We start from the raw sequence: 21,695 nt of genomic DNA on the forward strand, positions 1-21,695 counted from the left end.
TTTTTCAAAGCTTAAGGCAGCAGGCGGACAACACCATCATGTCAAGGCTCATGCAAAAGCCTTAATCCTACTTTTTTCCATCAGCCAGCTACTGAAGCCCAGTGTTTAACCTTCTAAGTACTAAATATGCTTTGTCACTGCTTTGGTAGATTTGCCACTGAATTGTTATTGTTTAATGCTGTTAGCTTCCCTGCCATTGAAAGATCTTCTCAATTCCCTTTCCTTTGGATACTGATCGTGTTACTGTTAGTATGTAACTGATGTAAATGCAAAAATGCAGCTGATGTAAAACAAACACAGAAATTTTAAATCGTATTCAAAATATTGACTACACACACACATAATGTTTATATATATGCTTTAAAAAATCCTGTTTTGATCCAAGAAAAAAAATGGCAGAGTCTGAATTCTGATGCCATAGCTCACACCATTAGCCACTCTACATTCTGCTGGTTAAAAAAATAAACACAGACGCACACACACACGTATAAAATAGAGAACAGTGACTTGTTTGTTCACATACTTATCTACCCATTTATGCATCTGACAAACAACTGAGTCCTTCTGTGTCTTTCCCCAAGCTCTACAGGAGATATGGGAGAGCAAACATCAGGATGGTAACCAACTAGCCCCACAAACATAACATCTCAGCTAGGTCTTTGGACCTTATTGTTGAAAGTAAACAAAATAATTTAGAGTTCTGTTTTACTTTTTTTCCCTAGCTACATTTTGCCTAGTCCAAATATCCAGCATCTTGATCTTAGAACCACCAGCTGTAGTTCTGCCTAGATCAGCAATATCATAGTATTTAAAGACTAAAGGTTAAATGATCAGATGAGTTTTCCCTACAGCTACAATGCTACTTAGATGGTGAAGCACTTTTTCTTTTTTTTTGGAGGGTGAGTTGTGAAGGAAAGAGGGAGTGGCTCTCTGATTTGTCCCAGTGGCAGTGAGCAGCCAGCAGAAAAGCAGACACAGTTAATGCTCAGCTGCTCAGACCAGTCAAGCAAACTACCAAGTCCCAGCTGTGCCTCTTGATGTTTTCTGATTGCACCTACTCCTCAATCTGTGAACTGTTTTCTGGACTCAGATTCATCAAGCACTGCTGCTTTAAAAACGCATGCAGGCAGGCATCCTAGGATATGCCATTATAAGCTGCTGCCAGGGGATCTTCTAGGAGATAAATGGAATCTGTGTGAAGCAAATTAGTGTGAACCAGTCAATCTGAGGGTCAGCCTTGAGCCACTTCCATGGATAACTAGCTGGCTGACTGCAGGCCGGGGTCCTCTGCCATATGTGGGTTGTAATCTTGAAGACTTTGTTCCACAGGATAGCGGTGGGGGGTGATGTTGGGGGCTGCTTATTCTCGGAAGATCTATTTAATCTGTTTTAGATTTGTCAATGAAAAGGACTTCTAAAGTGTTTTTGTTTACCTCCTTGCTCTGGCTGTACTGAATGTTTCTAAGTTGGACAACTCCTTTCCTGTAGGAAATATGAGAGCAATGTCCTGGAAAGAACAGTCCTCCTTGCTTGAGCTGCCTTTTTTCAAATTTCAACTGTGCTGTGCTTGGTCCAAGCCTTCTAAGATCATTAGGGTTTTAAAACAAAGTAATAACTATAATTTGGCAAAACAAGTTTAATACGAATCTCCTCTTCTTCTTCTTTTTTTTTTTTTTTTTTTGAGGAATAAATCTGTGTGACCTTTAATTGATGAAGAAAGGGAGATTCTATGTAAAGCCTGATGATTGTGGTTCCCTGTAGATACCCAGCATAGGAAATCAAATTTTGGCCATTGAAGGAATCAGGGGGAGCCCCTCAATACCAAAAGAATGAAAACACCTTTTTAAAATATATGTTCCATGGAAAGAATTTAGAGATAAAAAGCACATGAACCAATAGAGCCATAGAATTATTATTTAATATGAATAAATGGTAAGTGTAAATGGTTCTATTATGTAAAAATCATGTTTCCATAATTCAATATTCCTTTAGAGATCAGAGTCTGTTCTTACATTAAGATCACAAGAATTCATTTTATCTAGTTAAATTATGACAAACTATTTTACTTCTTTTTCCCTTTATTACATTAATAAAAATTTTTATCACCTCCCTCTCTGTAGGATGAAATATCAGTGAGATGGTTAAACACAGAATAAAAATGTGTGAAATAGAATAAATTTGTAACTCACATTTGGGAAAAAATTTTCAGAGGACTTCTACCCTTACCTCCAGGGAAATATTTTGTCTTTCATAAGGGGAAAAAAATCTATCTTGGAATAAGAACTTGGGCAAAACAATAATTGCTTAACTATTCAAAAAAATAAGTTTATTTTCTTTTTGTCACCTTTTCTAGACTCATATTTCTGGAAGGTAGCTTTTGCATACTTTATGTGTAGGTACCACCATTATGGGGTCCATGGAGACACATTTTATATATAAGAAACATTTCAGTATATAGTGTGTGGATGTTAGATAGCATGAATCATAGCAAAGATCAAACCAAATGCTTTAAAAATTGAGTGACCCTTTCCCTGAACTAATGAAACAAAAATGGGATGTCCTGTGAGAACAAAATTTGTTTGATGCCTGTACATTGAGTTCATAGGAATGAAATCCCCAGGGTAAATTTAACTTTATGATTTATGAGAGTAAGGAAAAGAAAGTGGAAATCAGTGCATTTTCCCTTCTGTTGTCGTGGGCAGGTATAGCATTTTGCAATGTATGAGTCTTATTTTATAAAGATCTTTGAAGGAAATAGAAGCAAGTGTTGTATAAATGATGCTCTGGCCTAGAGATCTCGCTCAACACAGTTCACCCACTATCTACGAAACCTCATTAATACCAAGAAAGTGGACTTCCCTAGCTATCATCATCCATAAGTAAGCTGTCTGATGAGCATCAGACACCACATTTGTGGAACAAGCATTATATCTATGAATTTCCAACTGTCTGAGACAAGTTAAGAATGACAGAAACAGACACACTAGGTCAGCTCTGTGATTTTTTTAGCCCAGTCTTCTGATTGCAGCATGGTAGTTTCCATTGTGGAGAAGCCAAGTTGTCCTCATGATGTTAACCTCAAAATTTCAAGGTGTGTCTGAAGTATCTTTCTTCCCTACAGTGTAGCCCAGTGAGGTAGTCAGACACAAGAACCAAAGAATGGGATAAGAAGGATAACACAGGCCAAATAAAATGCTAAGAAACACAGAAGAGGAGAGAAAAATCAATGTTAGATGTGGGTTGTGGAAGACTTAATGGAAAAAAACGGCATTTGAGCTGAGTTTTTAATAAGGGGTAGTTTTTGCCCAGCAGAGAATTAGAGATTGAAGTGAAAGAAGGTATTTCAAGCTGGGGATCTTCACGAAGGCACCAATGTAGAAAACAAATGGCATATCCAGGGGGCAATGAGTGGTCTTGTCCAGGTGTAGTGTATGATATCAGAGTCTAAGATGGGAAAGAATAGGAAGTGGGCAGCATCCAGTGAGAAGCCTCTAAATGTGAGTTGAGACTATTTCATGAAAGGCCTTGAAATCCATGGCTCCAGAATCTCCCACTGCTGTCTGAATAGAGGTGATTGCAGATTTTTCTACACAGAAGCTACATGATCAGATCTTGGTTTTAGGGATATGACTTGTCTCAGTTTAAAGAATTACTGGAGGGAAAGATACTTCTTATCAGGCTATTAAAAAGAGTGGTGTGACTCTGGTAATGGAGAGTAGGGTGAGAATGTAACCATCTTGAGGGGCTGGAGGAACAAGAGATACGAAAATGGGAGATATATATATCTGTATATCTAGATGTATGCAAATAACTTCTTGATAATTTTATAAATATCTTTCACATTCTTCTTCAGATGTACTTCCATGCTAGAGTCTTGGTCTTCCTAATTTATTCTTGAGGTATTCTGATATTATATAAACTCTCCACCCTGCTAATTCCTCCTAGACCTTTGGTTGGCCTCCTAAATGCCATTGTGTTCTATATCGGCTATAGTCACTGGAGACACATGCAGGCTTCAAGGTGCAGAAGCCTCCTGGGTTTACTTGTTAGTTTTTGTCATGGTTGTTTGTTGTGTGTTGATCATCCCTTTCCTAAAGTGCCGCCTTCTGTGAACCACTTGCTTACATTTTTACATTGGCCTAATGTCCTTAGTCATAGCAAATTATAGCTTAGTCATGTTCTTGTTACATATACTTTGGATCACATCTTCTTTCGGTGTTACCCAGAATTTACTATACTGTATACTGAAATGTGTACACAACCTGTATTCTCACTGATTTGGCCTTAAAATTGTCTTCTATTGTTAATCTAATAAGCCTAACATTTCTCAACTCAGGAACCCTTAGTGTTGTCTAAAATGCTAGAGATTTTACTGTGTGTTCTTTCAAATAATTTGTAACAATTTATCAAGAAAAGTATTTTACACTAATCTAGGACACTGTTTTATACTGTCTTATCTAGAAATAATGGTTTGTCTCACCTTTGTTTCCTATTTCATAGTTCTCTAATTATGATAATACATCTTTTGAAGAGGACCTATTCTCTGAATAGTTGCTGCTTTCCCTTTATCCACAGGCATGTTTGCTCTTTGAAACTGTTTTCTTTTAGGTGTGTTTCTTTTATCCTTTATGTATAGATGGCATAGGCTTATCTAGTATCAAAATGAGGCTCTCTACTACTTATCAAGGTAATTTTGATATTTTGGGCAATAATCACTTAGAGATATGAGTACAAATACTGAGTGTTATGCAGTGACACAGCCTGAGGATTTGAGAATGCAACTTTCGATTATTTATCCCCCAGCAAAATTAATATTTTTAAATGAATAGCTATATTTTATATGCATGACAATAAGAAGCAATCAGTGCCAACAGACCACCTGTGTTTTCTATGTCTAGTGTGAGTACATGTGTGAGAGAGGGATGCTTGCTACTGACTACATTATAATACAGTGGTAAAACACATTATCATCCAAACATGACTTCCATTCAATTTCCATAAGTTCTCAAGTATGTACACTAACATACCATTTTGATGTCATTCAAATAAAAATAAATCACACTCAGAGTACCCAAGCCCAATGATACAAAATATGGTAACTTAGACCTTTTCCTCCTTGCATCCTTCTTAATGTTGACAAAGAATTAGAAAATGAAGGCATAGTCTAGATAATTTGATTTTCTTATTTTCCATTTCCTATCTAGGAGATGAAACAGCTCTGACACTTGACTGACCATCTGAGACAAGCATTTTCCCCTGAGATAGAGACGCCTATCAGCTGGGAATTTGAGACTGCCTGCCAACAATTCTCCCCACGCTGATGGTGTCGTCGTAGGTTCAGCCTATGGAAAGGTTGCTGCTCTTACAAATTCCAATGGTAGTGCCATTTAACAGTTTCTTCTCCCACTGATATTAGAGGAAAATGTTTTTGATATTTTTCCTTATAGATAACTGGAGACTTTGCTCTGGTTTAAATTGGCCTATGCTGTGAAACCTGATCTTAAGTTTCTATAGAGATCATGTTTATTTCTAGTCTGAAATTCTAGCTTGATGTTCTTTTGATTGAAGGATCTCTTTTGTTTTCCTGACCTTCTAAATTTTCAAATTCAAGCTGGAAAGTTTACTACAAATTCCTCTTAGAAATCTCCCTTTGCTGACTGTTCTTCAGTGTATCAATACGTGGGAAACTATTTGTTTTATTCTTTGAAATCTATTCCTGCATTCAATTTCTTGAACTTATGAACAGTAAAATTAACAAATTTCTGTATTTACCATAGGATTTGGTCCTTATGAGGAAAGTCAGATGACTTCTTCAGAATCTAAACTGCAAGAAGAGTGTGAAAGTTAATTTCTATACATTTTTATAACTCATTCATCATCTGTACTTCCTTTCTGTGTTGAAGGGGTTCTTTCAGATAAGATATTTCTGAGTCCTTTTGTCTTGAATAATTATCTCTATGGTTTAATGTAGAAAGCTAAGCTTGGTGAACTGATCAGTTTATTTCTTGCATTTCAAAATTCTCTCTTTACCAAATTATAGATAAATACCAAAAATCTAATAATAAGTACTGTTTCCCTGTATTATTTCCACTCGGAATTTACTCAGTAATGACCAGGGAACAAAGTTGTGGAAATTATTTTCATTTGGTATTTAAAAATAAAAAAGCTTATTCATCTGCTATGCACATCTCTCTGGGAACACTGCTTGCTAAGGAAATGGTACTCTAAAGGCACACATAAAGAAATCCAAGCAAACCTCTCATAGGCAACTCTGAGAATTGCCTTTTAGTGGAGTGAGGGAATGCAGTAGAAAGAGGAGACAGAGAAGCATTTTTCCTTTTTATTCCCTTTTCTACTTCCCAACTTACACATTTCCTTTGTCATACCCATCACATCCTACATCCAATATATCTCTACAGTCTATTCAGTCTGAGAGTTCAGATAATTTGATTAGAGTTTGTTTTCATGCCAGGCTTGACTAAGACAAATGACTTCATGGGCCTCAGTTTTGCACATAAAAAGAATAGAAAGAATTGGGATTCTACTGATTCTCCCTTTAAGAGATTTCACTTGAAGAAAATACTATTCCACAGGAACACTACACCTCTCCTATCCATTTATTTGGCAAAAAAATTATTGAGAACCTCTTCATGCCTGGGGCCCTGAAGCCAAGATGGGGCCAGAGCCTAGTGCCAATTCAGCCTAAGCTAACCTAGATTCTCTAACTTCCAGGCCAGGGCTTGTCCACTGCAATGGTGCTTCTTGCAATTATTACATGATCTCAATTAATTTAGTTTAGGATGATTCATCTTGTATTGAAGTTCATATTTGCCAAACTGATTGATGAAGGGAGGGTTGTTCAAAGAAATTAACAGCATAAATATGATTCTAAGAAGAGTGGGATATAACTTATTTTTTAAGTGTGGTTTTAAAGATTCTTTTACTTTATGGGTGAATATCTGACAGATGTTTCTATGCCAAGGAGTCACCTTGTTTGTTCTCAGGAGTAGCCATACTGCAGCCTCCGCCCTTTCTTGTCATCTCTCCAGAGGGCTGCCTCACCCTGGCACTGCAACAACCCAAGTATCTCTCTGAAGCTGCTCTGATTTCCTCTGTCCCTCAGTAGACTGGACATAACTATGTGTAGGAAAATATCAATCTTACTTAATTCAGAAAGGGTCTTAGAAGTCCTGATTATTTCCAAAATTATTATAGCAGCCACTTATCCTCTTGGTATCCCCTTCAGTGATATACTCAGAGGTTGGTTGGTCTTGGCTTCTTAACTGACAGGATATTTGAATCCCAGAGCCAGAAGATGTCAAGGAACTCCAACTCTCTCATTTTATTAATAAAAGTATCTGAGCCTAGCACAGTGAAATGACATGCTCAAGGTCACACTATTATTAGGAACAGAGGTGGAATTAAAAAACCAGATCTTCTGGGTCCTGTTAAGTGAACCTTTTCCAGTATAAAATACCCTATCCACCTTCGCCCCTGGGGAACTAAGAAGTTCATCTCAGTAATGAAGTTGTAGATATTCATCTTTGTTTCAATTGGTACATATATTTGGGTAATAAAAAATGAGGAATTTTATTTTTCATTCAAAAATAAGGCAGATAGTGTCTCCATATTTATGCAGTCTGACTGTAGGCATGAAGTATAGATTGTGGAGGTGTTGGGTATGTTTAAACTGCAAACTCTAGGCCTGATCTTAAGATTTCCCATTTAAACTACAAGTGAAATTAATTGCTTTTTTAATTCTTAGAAATTCTTGTTAGTAATTTCACTCAGTCATTTCAAAAATATTCTGAGTACCTGCCTTGTGTCTTGCATTAGGCTAGAGATGTCTCTACTTGTTTATTAACCTTACCAAAGCATCTCATTGCTCAAACATCCTTGAAAAACTTTGCATCTGAGAGGAATAAAACATTATTTAAAAAGATCCAGTAACCAATTAATACTTCTTTGTCACTCACATTTATCTTCCTCCAAATTAGATGTCTAGCTATACATCTCACCTTAGAAGTTAGCTATAGACAATTTTTCCCCTTAGACTAGTAGTCAATAATTTCATCTTTTTTCTGTGTGTGTTTTATATATCCCCAAATATTTAAATAAAATAATAGCTTTAATTCTATATACCTAGTAAGGATACCAAAATAATAGTTACTCTTCACAGCATTTGGAATATTTATCTTTACCAACTGAAAAATATTTTATGCTTAAAGCAATTCATGCTAGAAACTATCATCCAGAAAATAATATTCCATGTCAGATTACAACTGCAGAAAGATAGTAAAGCACAAAAGTCTAATCTTAACCTATCTCACTGAACTTGTCCATAAAGCAGTTATTTTTTAGTTATAAAGAAGCATTAGATATTTTATTTAATTTTAGGCATTCCTATATGATTTTTTTTTCCAGTTTACAGTGCACACTGAACACAAAGTAAGCCTGAAGTCTAATGCAGGATGTAGCTATTGCTAGTCAAATAGAATCAAGAGGTCCTATCACTTGATTATCTCAGTAGATATTCTTTAAGTAGGGGTAATATGTACATAGCTCTTTAGCTAGATATGTTTTTCTGATAAGACATCTATCCAGAAAGAACAACTCTGTAAACTGAATTTGTGGTCTGTTCAAATGACATCCTCTTTGTTATCACTTAAAGTCTTTTCACTGATTTACGCCTCCCTCTAATTTAAAATATGTTGCATTCTTTTGTGATCTGAATATTGCATTAGTATTTACTTCTACTTGAACTTCACATAGTTTTTCTTTCTTAAACCTCTAGAAAGATTTTTTTTTAGTTGATTCATTTAGTTGAGAAGAGACCTAAATAATCAGCCAAGGAAGTGATCAACTCTTGGCCACCATATTAAGCTAGTAGAATTGAACTCAGTTCTTTGACTTTTCCACTGCTCAATCCACAAGTCTAAGAAGTCTTTTAGTCTTTCCTGACCTCCTCAACCTGCATATTATTTTTATGCCTTTGAGTAAGATGCAATTGAGATTTTTGTCTGAGTTTTATCTGCTAACTACAGTGCCTTGTATTGTTCAGTTGACCAACATTTCAAACTGTTGTATCTTTTTAAATAATGATTTTCCTATCAATATCCCAATTACCTCCTCAAACTCCATACAAATGCTGGATGGGATCTTGTTTTTAATCATTCATAAGTCATTGTATTGAAAACATTATCTGGACTGCAGATTTTAGTCACACTGAATGACACAGATTTTTAATAAGGGCTCCACATATACTACAGTACTGGCCTAGTTTCTAAGAACCAGCTGCCGTTTGTGGAGATGGACAGAGATCTTCCCCAGGAGTCATTCTCTCTTTGTGGATGGAGGGAGATGTTTCTTGGAGTGGTTTGTTGCCTAGACCTAGCTTCCTTTACAAGTTAATAAAAAATTTGCATTTCTGCAAATAAGGACAAAAGGCAAGAGGGAATTTTTAACTGAAACCAAAATAGAGAATAGAGGGAGGTGAAGAAGCATAATCAAAGTTGATCCTGCCACCACAGTTTTTTCAGTAAATCCTTCTATAGAGTCCTCATCATACAATCTTCTGGGTTTCCTCATTATATGTTCTTAAGTGTAGTTTAAAAACTACTGATTTTGTATTGTCTACAATTGAATGATTTATTTCCTTAGGAATTTTCTTTAACATGAATAAATTAGCACACCATAGTCAAACACATCCATACAAAGTGCATGGACTTCTCCCTCTAGTTTCCAAAGATATTACAGAGATATTTAGAACACTGGCCTTTCAGCTGCCAATATTTTGAGGTGTGTGATGAGTAAATGGAACAGCCTTACATCTTTCAGTGGTAGAACTGTCAAGGAGAGTTTGTCTTTTTTGCCCCTCGCCCCCCAAATGAAGACTATTTCAGGATCTATTACAGAGGAAACAAAACAGTTGATTTTAAGTTAAGGTTGAGCCTGGCAACCATTTGCACTGTATTGATGTCAAAAGTACCTCTCTGCCAAGCTCTGAAATGCATCTTCAAAAACTACCGAAAATATCCAAGAACTTTAGCTGATGAGCTACAAATGGACTTAGGTATTGATAAATAAAAGTCAATATGTATAGTGAAAGGACAACTTACTGTGATAAATGGGCCCACCATCAGTAAAGATCAAATTATTGACTATCTAGGGCAAGGAAAAACCTGTCTATAGCTAACTTCTACAGGTGAGAAGAATTAGCCACAACAGCAGTTCAGGAAAAGCTCAGATATGTCAGGAGAATTCGTTTCACTAAAAATACATACAAAAGAAGGCAGTAACATCCTGTTAAGCTGTATTTGTGACACCACAATATTCTTTGGCCAGGCCTGGGTTCATACCTTTTTCTTTTATGAGCTCCCTTTGGGCTACCCAGATTCCCTCTCAAGGAGACCTAATTCAAATTTCACTTCCCAACAAACCCTACTGCAGGGGAATTACCTCTGTATTCCTAAAAGCTATGCCACTCTTGGAATATTATCCCTAATGCTCCTACTAGTTAACTTTTTATTATATCCGAACTGGATCACAAGTTGTATGCGGGCACATTAAAAATGCCTTCTTTCTTCATCCCTCACGTGGTCTAGCACAGAGCTCTACACACAATAATCACCAGATCAATAACTGTTGATTTCATCGTTGTTGAAATGATTCATTAGAGAGGCCTTGGCCACTCGTCGTGTCAGACTTTAATGATGAAACATTACAAGAAACACCCAAAAGAACAATTGCAAAGATTAGCCTATCAAAAAAAAAAGTGGAATGGCAGTAATTAACCTCTCCAATGTCTGTCATTCCCAATGGACAGAATGTAGGTATTTCTTCTACAATGAATTTAATGGACACTCCATAAACTACCCAGTACAAAAATAACAAATCTGGTACCATATCATATTTTCAAGCTAAAGTGTAATTAAACAAAATATCTAAATAATGCTTTCTATTCTCCCACCCCCACACAAACCACACCCTCCAAAATCAGAGGTGGAGACAAAAATAACTGCATGCTACCTTATCCTGTGAGTTCAAAAGAGATCATGAAGCTAAAACTATATCTAACTTTCCAGTTTTCTTGAGTGATTTTGGATGTCAGTTCATCCTGGAACCACTTTATTGCCACTACAAACAGTTGCAGACATCAACTTTGTTGTTCGAATACCATACTCTCTTCGCTTTCTGAGGCCCTTCTGAGTTTTGTCTAGAAAAATCTTTTGGAGGAATGAATAAATGAATGAATAGATGCAAGTTTTAAGTTATGAAATAATAACATATAGGATGACAAGTGTAATACATTTGCCCATATAAACCCAGGTGCCACTTCATTAGCTGTTAGTAATAGATTCAGGTGTATGTTAATTCCCCAGTGTAAGTATTTCAGAAAATTTACAAATAATATACATATAGATAAATTAAAGCAGACCATAAAATTTTGACCAATGTAAAAGTACTGTACAACTTTTATGCATATAATTATTCCATTTAAACATTTCACAAAAATCTATCATTTCAAAAATAATCTGTAAGTATGTATGACCTAAATGAGGAAAATGAAAAGCAGTGATACCAAAATAACTAGGTCATACATACTACTTAGGTCTCTCCTTCAAAGTCACAGACTAACTCACACCACCATTTTGTAAATATGCATCTTTTCTCTCAAGTGGGCCTAAACAAGAAACTGGACAGATCTAGTTGAAGATAATTTAAAGTATACACTAAAGCACACATCCTCTTGGATCAGGGGGACATCCAGCATGGTAACTCTGCTTCATTCATTTGTTCACTCGTTCATCCATTTCACAGATCCTTCAAGAATCCCTTCCATAGCCCAGGGCATATAGAGGTGAATAAAACAAACATGGTACCCACTTCCATGTTGGTGTTTGTTTGTTTGTTTGTTTTCAGAAAACTCAAATGCACGAAATGAAAAATAGGGTCTATTTATTCAAAATCAAACTTTGGACGTTTTTTCTCAAATTTTGTTCCCAAAACGTTTTAGAGAAGCAGTGCATTCAAACTTTGCTCACACTTCCACAGAACAGATGGTGGGTGAAACTGGAGAGAATATTTAGACCAGAATCATGTTACTAGTCTCCTTTAAACTGTGTGTATGTGGGCCTCAGGACACGGTCACCACTGCTATGCACAGTCCATGAAAACCAGACGAGGAGTGTGGGAGGAGCGAGCTCTCCTAAAACTACTCTGGAAATCAGGCAGTCCTCCTTTGTGGCACTGATTGAACGTGTGAAGTAACACAGCTCTACCCTCTGAATTTACTCCCTCATCTCCTAATGGAGGCTTAGGAATAGCGGCCAGGCCTGCTCCCCCGGGGCCAACAAACATTATTTCTTATAAATATACATTATATATATATATATATATATAATCATATTATGCTTATAAATATATATTTTCTCTATTGCATTTATGGCTTATAAATAATATGTTGTGTATGTTATCAAGACCTGAGGAGACAGTGGCAGTGTTCACTGAAGCAATTTGTCATACATAAAATTCCAATGTAGTCAATAATATACATATTTATATTATTTGGCTTCAGACAAGTAAGTATCACATGATTTATATTATTGAAGACTTGCTTTGTTTTGTTATTCAGAGTGTCTTCATGAAGACCGTATCTACTTTTCCTGACAAATGATTCCTTGAACAAATATAATAGGGAAATACTTTACTTGTGGAGATACTTTAGACCAAGTATTAAAACTTGTGGAAAAATGTGGACACTTATGTCTGTGTTTCTCTAACAGAGCTAGTAGTTGTAATGTGTTTATAGGAAATTTTAGATTCCTATGCTGGCTTCTGTTTCTGTTCATAAATCCTACTCACAAAAAAAATCTCATTATCAGTTGTCTGAAGACCTACCATTCAAAACACCAGCCCTCCTTATTATCATCTGCAATATCATTCTATATTTTGAAATTTATTTTATAGGAATTTTTATTTGGTGTTTGGTACCATAGTTTTTACTTCGGTGGAAGAAAACCAAAATGCATACAAAGTGTTCCTTCACTGTGATTTGTGTGACAAAAGGAACCATTGCACCAGCATATAGCGGGCCTAATTGACCAGCCTGATGTTCTTCTCTGTGTCTTGTTGCCATTAATTGACTATATTGTTTTAGATTTATGCATTAAAAATACGATTTCTACTTCGAAGAGATCACTTTGTTACTATGTAGCTTTTAAGCTGATGCCATGAACTTATTTTTCTTCTAAGATAAAGTCTCATCTATAGATTTTTCAACTAATTACATGTCTGCCAATACATACTTAGAGGATACATTTTATTTCAATTTATTATTTGTGTTTACATAGTGTGTCCCTGGAAATATCTGTGGAAATGAAAGGAAATGTTTAATGGTGTTTATTACTACTTTTTCATCACTCTCTTTCTCTTTCTTTGTGCTCTCTTTTTTTTAATAGCTCCAGTCAGTCCGGTCAAGCATGACAGCAACTCAAACTCGGCAAACTTCCAAGACACGGAGGACATGCCTGACAGATGTGTCTTGGAAGAGTCTGAGAGTCCAGGTGAAAGCCATTTAAAAATAGTCAAGTATAAATGATAAATTTGACACAGCTTTGGGGTCCTTGGAAGAGGGTGAGGGGAGAAGACATTGTAATGCTGTTTTCTCTCAGCAGCTGCACTGTCAAATTAATGGTCACCTCCAGGGGTCACAGTGTGGAGCTGTTATCTTTTCCTCTTTCATCAAGAATTCAGTTGGAGGAAGTACAAAGGCTTTATGACTGAGAAGGGAAGCTGACACTATTAGTTCATTATCATCAGTTTTAGGCTAAACTGGTTAATAGAGGCAGAGATTAGAAACTGGAGAAGTGGCAATATTTTAAATATTCCAAATAATGGGGTCAAGTGGAAATGGAGAATTAGGGAGAAAAGAGAAACAAATTGTCATCATTACTATCTACTTACCTTTCTAAATACAAACAGAACTCTAATCCAAATGAGAGGATTTTAACATAGCAGTAGTGGACTAATGGAGGTTGTCAACTGTTTAGAATAAGACAAACCCTTCCTCACTCAATAAAATTTACCTTCTGTCCAAGTTACTAATGTTTGTATTTTCTTTGTAAAAACATTAGACTGAAATGTACTGGAAGGATGAGGCCAGAAAAACACTTAAGCATCAACTTTTGTTTCTGTTTTTGTTTTTGAAACATGACTAGCCTTAACAACTAATTAAGAGAAAAAAATCTGTGAACGTTGAATGACAATTGCCAGTTCACCACAAAGCCATAGGTGTTTAGAAGGTGCTTTATTATCATGAGCAAAAGAGTTAACTATCTTCCCCGACAGAACGTTTTTCTCCCGTTTTCTCTGGCTGCTGTGCACCCTCTACCCTCTCGCATCTTTGTGTGCTGATCCATGTATCAGATTTTTGATTCATCCTCTCTGTGGCCTGTCAGCTTAGTTAAGAGATTTCCAAATCTTGTAGCCTTCGCTGACAGGGGGCAGCTGCAAACAGTCCCCTGATCCTTCCCCGAGGAGAGCTACTGAGATTTAATTTTCAGTGAAAGGTGCAGCCTGCAATCTATGTCAGGTCCCCTAAGTCATCTCTGAACCCCAATAGGCCCAGTGGCGATGGCTTGTATTTCAGTCCCCTCCACTATGCCAAGATTCCTCAAAGATGAGCTGCTGCTGTGTGTCTGTTCTCAGCCACTCTTCTGCTTCAGCATCCATAGAACTGAGAAACGGCATCTTTAGCAGAAATTTTTCAGCAGCACATTAACTCTACCCTCTGCCATAACATGTAAAAGACAAATGTAGATGTGTCTTGCATGAAATGGGGAAGGGTAGTGGTAGCATTAGATTTCTATTAAAATTATTTTAAAATTACTTTTAGTTTTGACTAAAATTATCTAGTTTTGACTAGATTTTTAAACTGTCTTATTAAACAGTTTTCTATTAACCATTTTACCAGGCTGTTACATCCATAGATCAAGCTTTTTACTGAAGTGTTCATTGTTTTTGGCAAGAAGAGATCAGCTTTATACTATTTCAAAAGTAGAATACATTTCCGTCATCCCACAATATGAGTGGAACTGTAGTAAGATTCAAATATAGCATAGTCTATCTGATTGATAGAAACAAAAGGATATATGAAAAAAGAAAGATCAATTAGAAAATATAGGTGCTGATAAAGAATCTTAACTTAAAAAGTGAGTACCTTTCTATACATTGGACATCATTAAACTGGTAATAAAGAATGAATTACTCTGGCTTTTTCCTCTGCCCATTCCTGCATTTTAAGACATCTTGCCTTATAGGCCTGGAAACCTCTGGAGAGTTCACTACTGGTCTCACTGCCTTCCACTGAGAATTTGTGGCTTGGTTGTCATGGAGACATCGTATTTCTCCAAGAATTGCTCATATTGATCCGTGGCCAGGCGTAAATGGCCAAGCGAGTGTGAGGAATAAAGGGGGCTGGGCAGTCCTATAAAATGACCAGGGCTTGTGGGTTGGAAATAAGCTCATAGCAAACACTTAGGTAAAAAGAAAGAAGCAGTTTTATTTTGTTTCAGGATTTCTTTCTGCACTTTGGACCATTGTCTTCCTTCTCTATGAACTGAAAGAAACTTGTTAGTCACTTGTCATGTCAGATCTTTGGTGCTTGTCCTGACACAGCTGTCAGCCTTCCAGCTCTGTGCAGTTCAGGGACACACAACAAAGAAGCAGTGACATGAATTATTTATTGCTCCTTGTGTGGATAAAATTCTGTGATAAGAAATTAAGACACTTCTGACAGAGGTGCTTATTTAGTAAGAGATTTTGATAAGAGAGTGCATTTCCTTGAAGTATGAGCATTTAAGAGGCAAAATTCTTAAAACTGAACATGAAGGAAGATTTGTAAAATTGGTGACATAGCAGGACTTCCTTGAACTGTGAAAATATGACTGTCCACTTCTCAGTGTCTAAAAATTAACTTCAAAATATCAAGTCATTCAAATGTAGGGACTCCAAAACTGCAAACATTACTTTGGTGGTTTAGTTACTGCTATTTACCATGTATAAGTGGTGTTCCTCTGGAAAGTATGTTTAACCACCTTTGTTAGAAGGAAACTCAAAATTTGGGATTCTTAAGTGGTAAGCTTTGAAAAGATGTCTTCAAACCAATAGAGGTGCTTCAGCAGCTGAACTTATAGTTGCATTAGTATATTTGTTATTTCTTGTATGGAAAGGAGTGTATTTAAATCTGCATGAATCATTCTTAGCATTTTCACCTGGAATATTATCACTCATTTAAAATTCTTTTAAACATCTTCATGTACATGCAAAATTCGTCTGTTGCAAAGTTGAATGTGGTCAGTCTTCTAGCTGTAATGGATATTGACCTTATGTGGTTTTATCTATGCAATTCTAAATGATTAATATATTTATTACATCATTTTAACTGAATAGCCAGTTGTTCAAACAGCATCTAAAAAATGAAAGCAAAAAAATCATTTTCTAATCCAAGCACAGTTCAAGAATATTGCCTCATATATTGTTCTCTCCAAATGAAGTCTTTTCTTGGCAAATCCTCTAAACATCATTTTACTTTAGCTCATATAGTTTTATATTGCTAATACCAACCAATTTGCATTTTCAGAGAGCCAGAAAACTGGAAGCACAGAAAAACTAAAATATTTTTTAAAAGATGAAGTTGAAATTTTTAAAATGTCAAAAGAGCATTTAAAAATATCAATAATAAAGTCAGATTTTTAGAATGTGTATAATACAGTAAAGTTGACTTTGTGAATTTATTATTTTTGAGTAAAATGGGTTTTGAACTCAGTGTAGATTGTTTATTTTTTCGTTGACATCACTGTTTCTCCAGCACTAAACTAACTAGGATGACCCATTTGTAAATGGGCTGAAGTGTGCATATAGGTCACAATTTAGATGCCTGGTGGAGTGGTCATTCACCTGGTCTCTAGAGTGCTCTACCTTATCCATCATGCCATTGTGATCTCTTTATTGGTTCAAGCTGTATACCCAGGTGAGTGCCTGCAGTCCATTAAGGTTGGCAAAGCAACTTTAGACCAGAGCATTCTTGTTACTCTGACCCTGCAAGTGAACCTGGAGGTCTTGTCTGATAGGTTGAGGTCTCCCTCAGCAATGTCTTTTCTTTGGAATAATTCATTAGCAAAGAGTTTTGACTCACAGGTGAATCTCAGATTGAAGTTTCTGGCTTAGACTCCGCGAAGTCTACTTGCTTCTTCACGGGCGTTTATACATTCCAGGAACCTATGGGAATAACTTTGATGTCTAGTGATAGAAGCGCTGAGACAACATGTGAAGTTGCAGCTCCCTTTTTAGAGTTTTTAGGGCCATTAGACTTTCTTTCTTTGGCTCTTTAAGGCCTAGTCACTTCTGTATCTGAAAGATGTTGTCACAAAAATAGTTCAGTTTAATCTTTCGTTGGTTAACTTCTTGTTAACTGTTTCATGCACAGTGAATATAGCTCAATCCCTGTTCTCCAGAATATTAAAAAAAAAATGTTCCTTGCCCCTCACCTTTGTACTCATGATGATAAAAAAATTTTGTGTGATATTCATAAATTTTATCCAAATGTTAATGAGACACCTTGAGCTTTTATTACCTTATTGGCTTAGAAAATTAAGAATTTTACTTCCTAGTGCACTAGGGATAGTACATTTAAATATAATTTCAGCTGAAAATGGCAATGACAAGACAGAGCTTGGAAGTACAAAAAAAGGCATTCATAAAAGCATTTTCACGTTATTCTGAAGTAGTTTATAATCAGTATACATTTGGCCATTAACAGAACATTTTAGCAGTTTTTATATAGCACGTTATGTGTGTAGATCTATGTACATCATTGTCAATCAATATTGCATTTGCATGAATCTGATAAACAAAACTACATTTCTCCCAGTTTCCTAGGGAATACTACATTGTGAAAAGCCAAGGTGGATTTTTTTTTTCCTTTCACTATTCTGGCTCATGAATCACCAGCAAAAATCAGGTAACAGAAAGTAGGACAGATTCAGGACTGGAGTGTTGGAGATGGCTGATGATGATGCATGAAGCAGAAAAAATGTAGAATGTGTGAGCAGCCCATCAATCACAGCCATCAAGAACGTAGTTCTTACGGTTAGAGATAAAAAAAAATGTTCTAGAACAATTTCAGTAGTAAAAACATGTAAGCTGTGTCTTCCCGTCATATTTAACAGTATCAATATTTTAAATAATTTACCTGAAGGGAAAATTGTAAGCATCACTCTAATAACTTCTAAAAGATGTAAAATTCTAGGCATATACATGTAATATGTATATAGTACAATGTTGAATATTGGTTTAACTGAATTAAATAATCAGCCTTTTGAGTTTCTGCCAGTAGAAGTGGGAATCATTATGCAGGTCACATCATTAATATAAATGTATTTAGAAATAGTTAACTAAGGCACAATGCTCCAATTAGCTTAATAGCCAAATGAATTTAATAAAGTAATATTTTTTAGCTTACAAGAACAGTCATCGAAGTATTCTGAGAAACATGCTTTTTTGATTCTATAACTCAAATCATATTTCAACTGACAGTTATAACATTTGACCTTAAAACTGTACTTGTGAGTTTCTCAGAAGAATTCAGAAGCTTGAAATTTATAGAAATTTACTCATTTCAAACCTAACTCATTTTGTTGATAACTTTTCATCTTTCTTAGCAATTAAAAAAACTATATTATTAATGTGTGCAATTAAAATGTACCTGGGGCCAAGTTTATAAGAATTTCTTTATTAAGAATTTACTTCAGTTTAGAAAAAGAAATGTAGAAATTATAGGTAATTCCTTTCTTCTTTCCTTTCCTTCCTTTCCTTCTTCTTTCCTCCCTTCCTCTCTTCTTCATTTCTTTCCTCATTTCTTCCCTTCTTTCATCCTCCCCTCTCTTCCACCCTCTTCTCTCCTGTCCTTTCTCCTTCCCTTTTTTCTTTCTTCTTTCTTTATTTCACTATATAACCCAAGATTATCTGTTTTCTTTTCAGGTGAACGAAGGCATCATTTATGGATAGCAAAGGTGTGCTCCTGCAAGCTGTGTTAAATGGAATCTCATGTCTAGGAATTGGATTTGGACAAATTAAGAAACCCCAGACATGCCATTTGTTTATCGTTGTACATAAGCTCCGTTGTTATTAGTCTAGTTATTAGGTTGCAGTAGGTCTGCTGATATTTTGGCCAGAATGTATTCAAAGTGTGGTTACTGATCAAAAATATCAAATTCATCTAATTTTAGGAAATCATTATCTAAATCATTTTATGCTTCTCACTTTTCTTTGACTATTTCCAACAAGGAATGCCAGCCCACAGACGCAAATTTAACAATTTTAGATTTTCTTCCATTTTTCAGTTCCTGAATTATATAACTCCATTGTTTTTCAACAGTGTAACAAACAATGCTTTTAAATGTAATGTTGCTTTAATGTGTTTAATCTAAAACGTTACCAAATTTGTTTGATTTGTCAGGTTAAGACATTTTGCTTTAGTAGTTGTTTTAATTTGGATCAATCACCCTATGGTAAATCTCATCCTTAAGCATGAAATGTTGTCAACAAATAGCCAGTTCCATTTAGTCATCAATTAGCCTGAATAAATCATACACAGTGTAACAGGGACCAATCTTGTGCAGTCAAGTTAATTTGGACTTTTAATGACACAGAGGCTAATGTCTTTAGCTAAAGGTTGATCTTGTTGACCATATAGATGTGAACTAAGGAAGGGGAATCTACTTACATCACAATTGTCCTTATTAAGTATAAACTCTGATAGTTCTATTCCCAGAAAGAAACTTGACTAGCAGGAATTCTCAGACTAAAATATGCGAAGCAATATAAATACAAACAGACATAAAGTGCTCATCTATTAAGGCCTTTAGTGATCTGATTCATTTGCTGTGATTTATATTGTATAATTCCTAAATTTATAGAAAATCATCAAGAAGATTATTAGTGTGCATATGAATACAAATATTGACTAATCCATAGAAAAATAGAAATAAAGTGTTAAATATATGATATACATCTCCATCTGTCTAATAAGGAAGTCCTAGTCACTTCAATTTAACAAACATTTTAGGGTGCACCAGCATTGAGTTCTGCGCAAGGGAGGATACACTGGGCAAGGGAGTAGGGGATATCACAGAACAGAACTATAAACTTGAAATAGCATGGTCTGTATCCTTAAAGAGCTTATAATTAATGACTGACCTAAATGAATATGTCAGAACATAAGACATCAGGTGAGTGTGACTCTTGTAAAGTAGATAGAAATACGTGTTCTCTTTTTTTTCCCTAAAAGATGATGACATTACTTGAAATTAATTTTGACTCATACTTCAGAAACAGTAATATACTATTAATATGAATAATGATAGAAAACTGTCATCCTTTGAAAATGTGTGTGTGTGTATGTGTGTGTATGACTAGGACTTTGAAAACTGTCAAAAGCCACTTCGAACAAGTTTCAAAATAAAGGAGGGTAACAAGCTAGGCAATGGAACATATTTTCTTGCATGCTGTGTACTAGCAGAACTCCCAATTGTATTTTTAATTATGGCAATATCAAATAAAGATATATCCTCTCAAAAGGGTAATTTTAACAGTTAAAACTAACTTGAATGCTCAAGTTCTGGCATATTTGTTAAAGGTAAACTTTTGCTTTTATAGCTATGTCCTATTATTCTTTTTTCAAAGAACAATAAAAATAAGTTTATATAGCTGTCATATTTAGCATTTTTTTAGGCCCAAGGAAACCAATATTGAATCCTTGATAAATATTTTATGATGTCACTAGCTATAGCAAATTAGAAGTAGCATGTCCTTGACATTACTAAATGAGTTTTTAAAGACTTTTTTCCCATCATATTTTATAGTTGCTAAAATTTTTAAATTCCTATCAAATGACTAACATCTTCTTTTACCAGTATAAATACTGGAGGCCAACAGCATTAAGTATCAAAATTTTAATTCCTAAAAATGAGAGTTTTAAGAGATACTCATTTAAATAATGTTCCCTAATATCCATGTGCAAGTGTGTTTATGACACAAATCCACTAGTCTGTTTTAAAATAATTACACTGACTTATGTTCAACATGTTTCAGGAATTTCTGTTGTGAGGAGAACTTGAAGTAGTAAATTGCCACACCATTAACTGAATCAACAACATGGTATCACAGCTAGAAACTCAAAACTGATTGTCTCTTGATTAAGTGTTTGTCCTTTTGTATGTCAAGTCTTAGGTCACAGTGGAGTAATTGTATTAGCAAACAAATGGGCTTGTATGCAGAGTTTTCCTTGTCATTGTAATAAATAAATCATTTAGAAATTACATTGGGTTCCTTTTTTGGCAATAATCTTGGTGATATTTATGTTTATATACTTCCCTGCAAGAAATATCTTATTTTCAGATTTTCAAGCCAGGATTCTATTATTCATTGTGGAGTTACACACTGGGTATATTGCATAAGGGAATAATCTAGGTTTGAGCACCAAGACTTCATTGCCACGTGTCCAGGCAGCGTGTCCTTACTGTGCATCTCAAAGCCTTGCTTCCCCATCCATGTAGAGAGCTCCCTCACAGGACTCGTCCAAAGGCTGTCTATGAGATTGTTTATGGAAAGCAATCTGAACACCATAAAGCACT

General features: G+C 35.5%; 1 protein-coding gene across 1 annotated transcript in view; it reads left to right on the forward strand.

Annotated features, from left to right (window-relative positions):
• The window catches only part of WDR72 (WD repeat domain 72), a 190,930-nt gene extending 169,550 nt beyond the window's left edge, over nucleotides 1–21,380 (forward strand). The window contains 2 exon segments of the mRNA XM_032481155.1: nucleotides 13,461–13,565; nucleotides 19,042–21,380. Coding sequence (XP_032337046.1) covers nucleotides 13,461–13,565; nucleotides 19,042–19,097 — 161 coding nt within the window. The 3' untranslated portion in view covers nucleotides 19,098–21,380.
• The last annotated feature ends 315 nt before the right edge of the window (nucleotides 21,381–21,695 follow it).

The sequence above is a fragment of the Camelus ferus genome, chromosome 6, assembly GCF_009834535.1.
Source record: "Camelus ferus isolate YT-003-E chromosome 6, BCGSAC_Cfer_1.0, whole genome shotgun sequence".
Taxonomy (NCBI): domain Eukaryota; kingdom Metazoa; phylum Chordata; class Mammalia; order Artiodactyla; family Camelidae; genus Camelus; species Camelus ferus.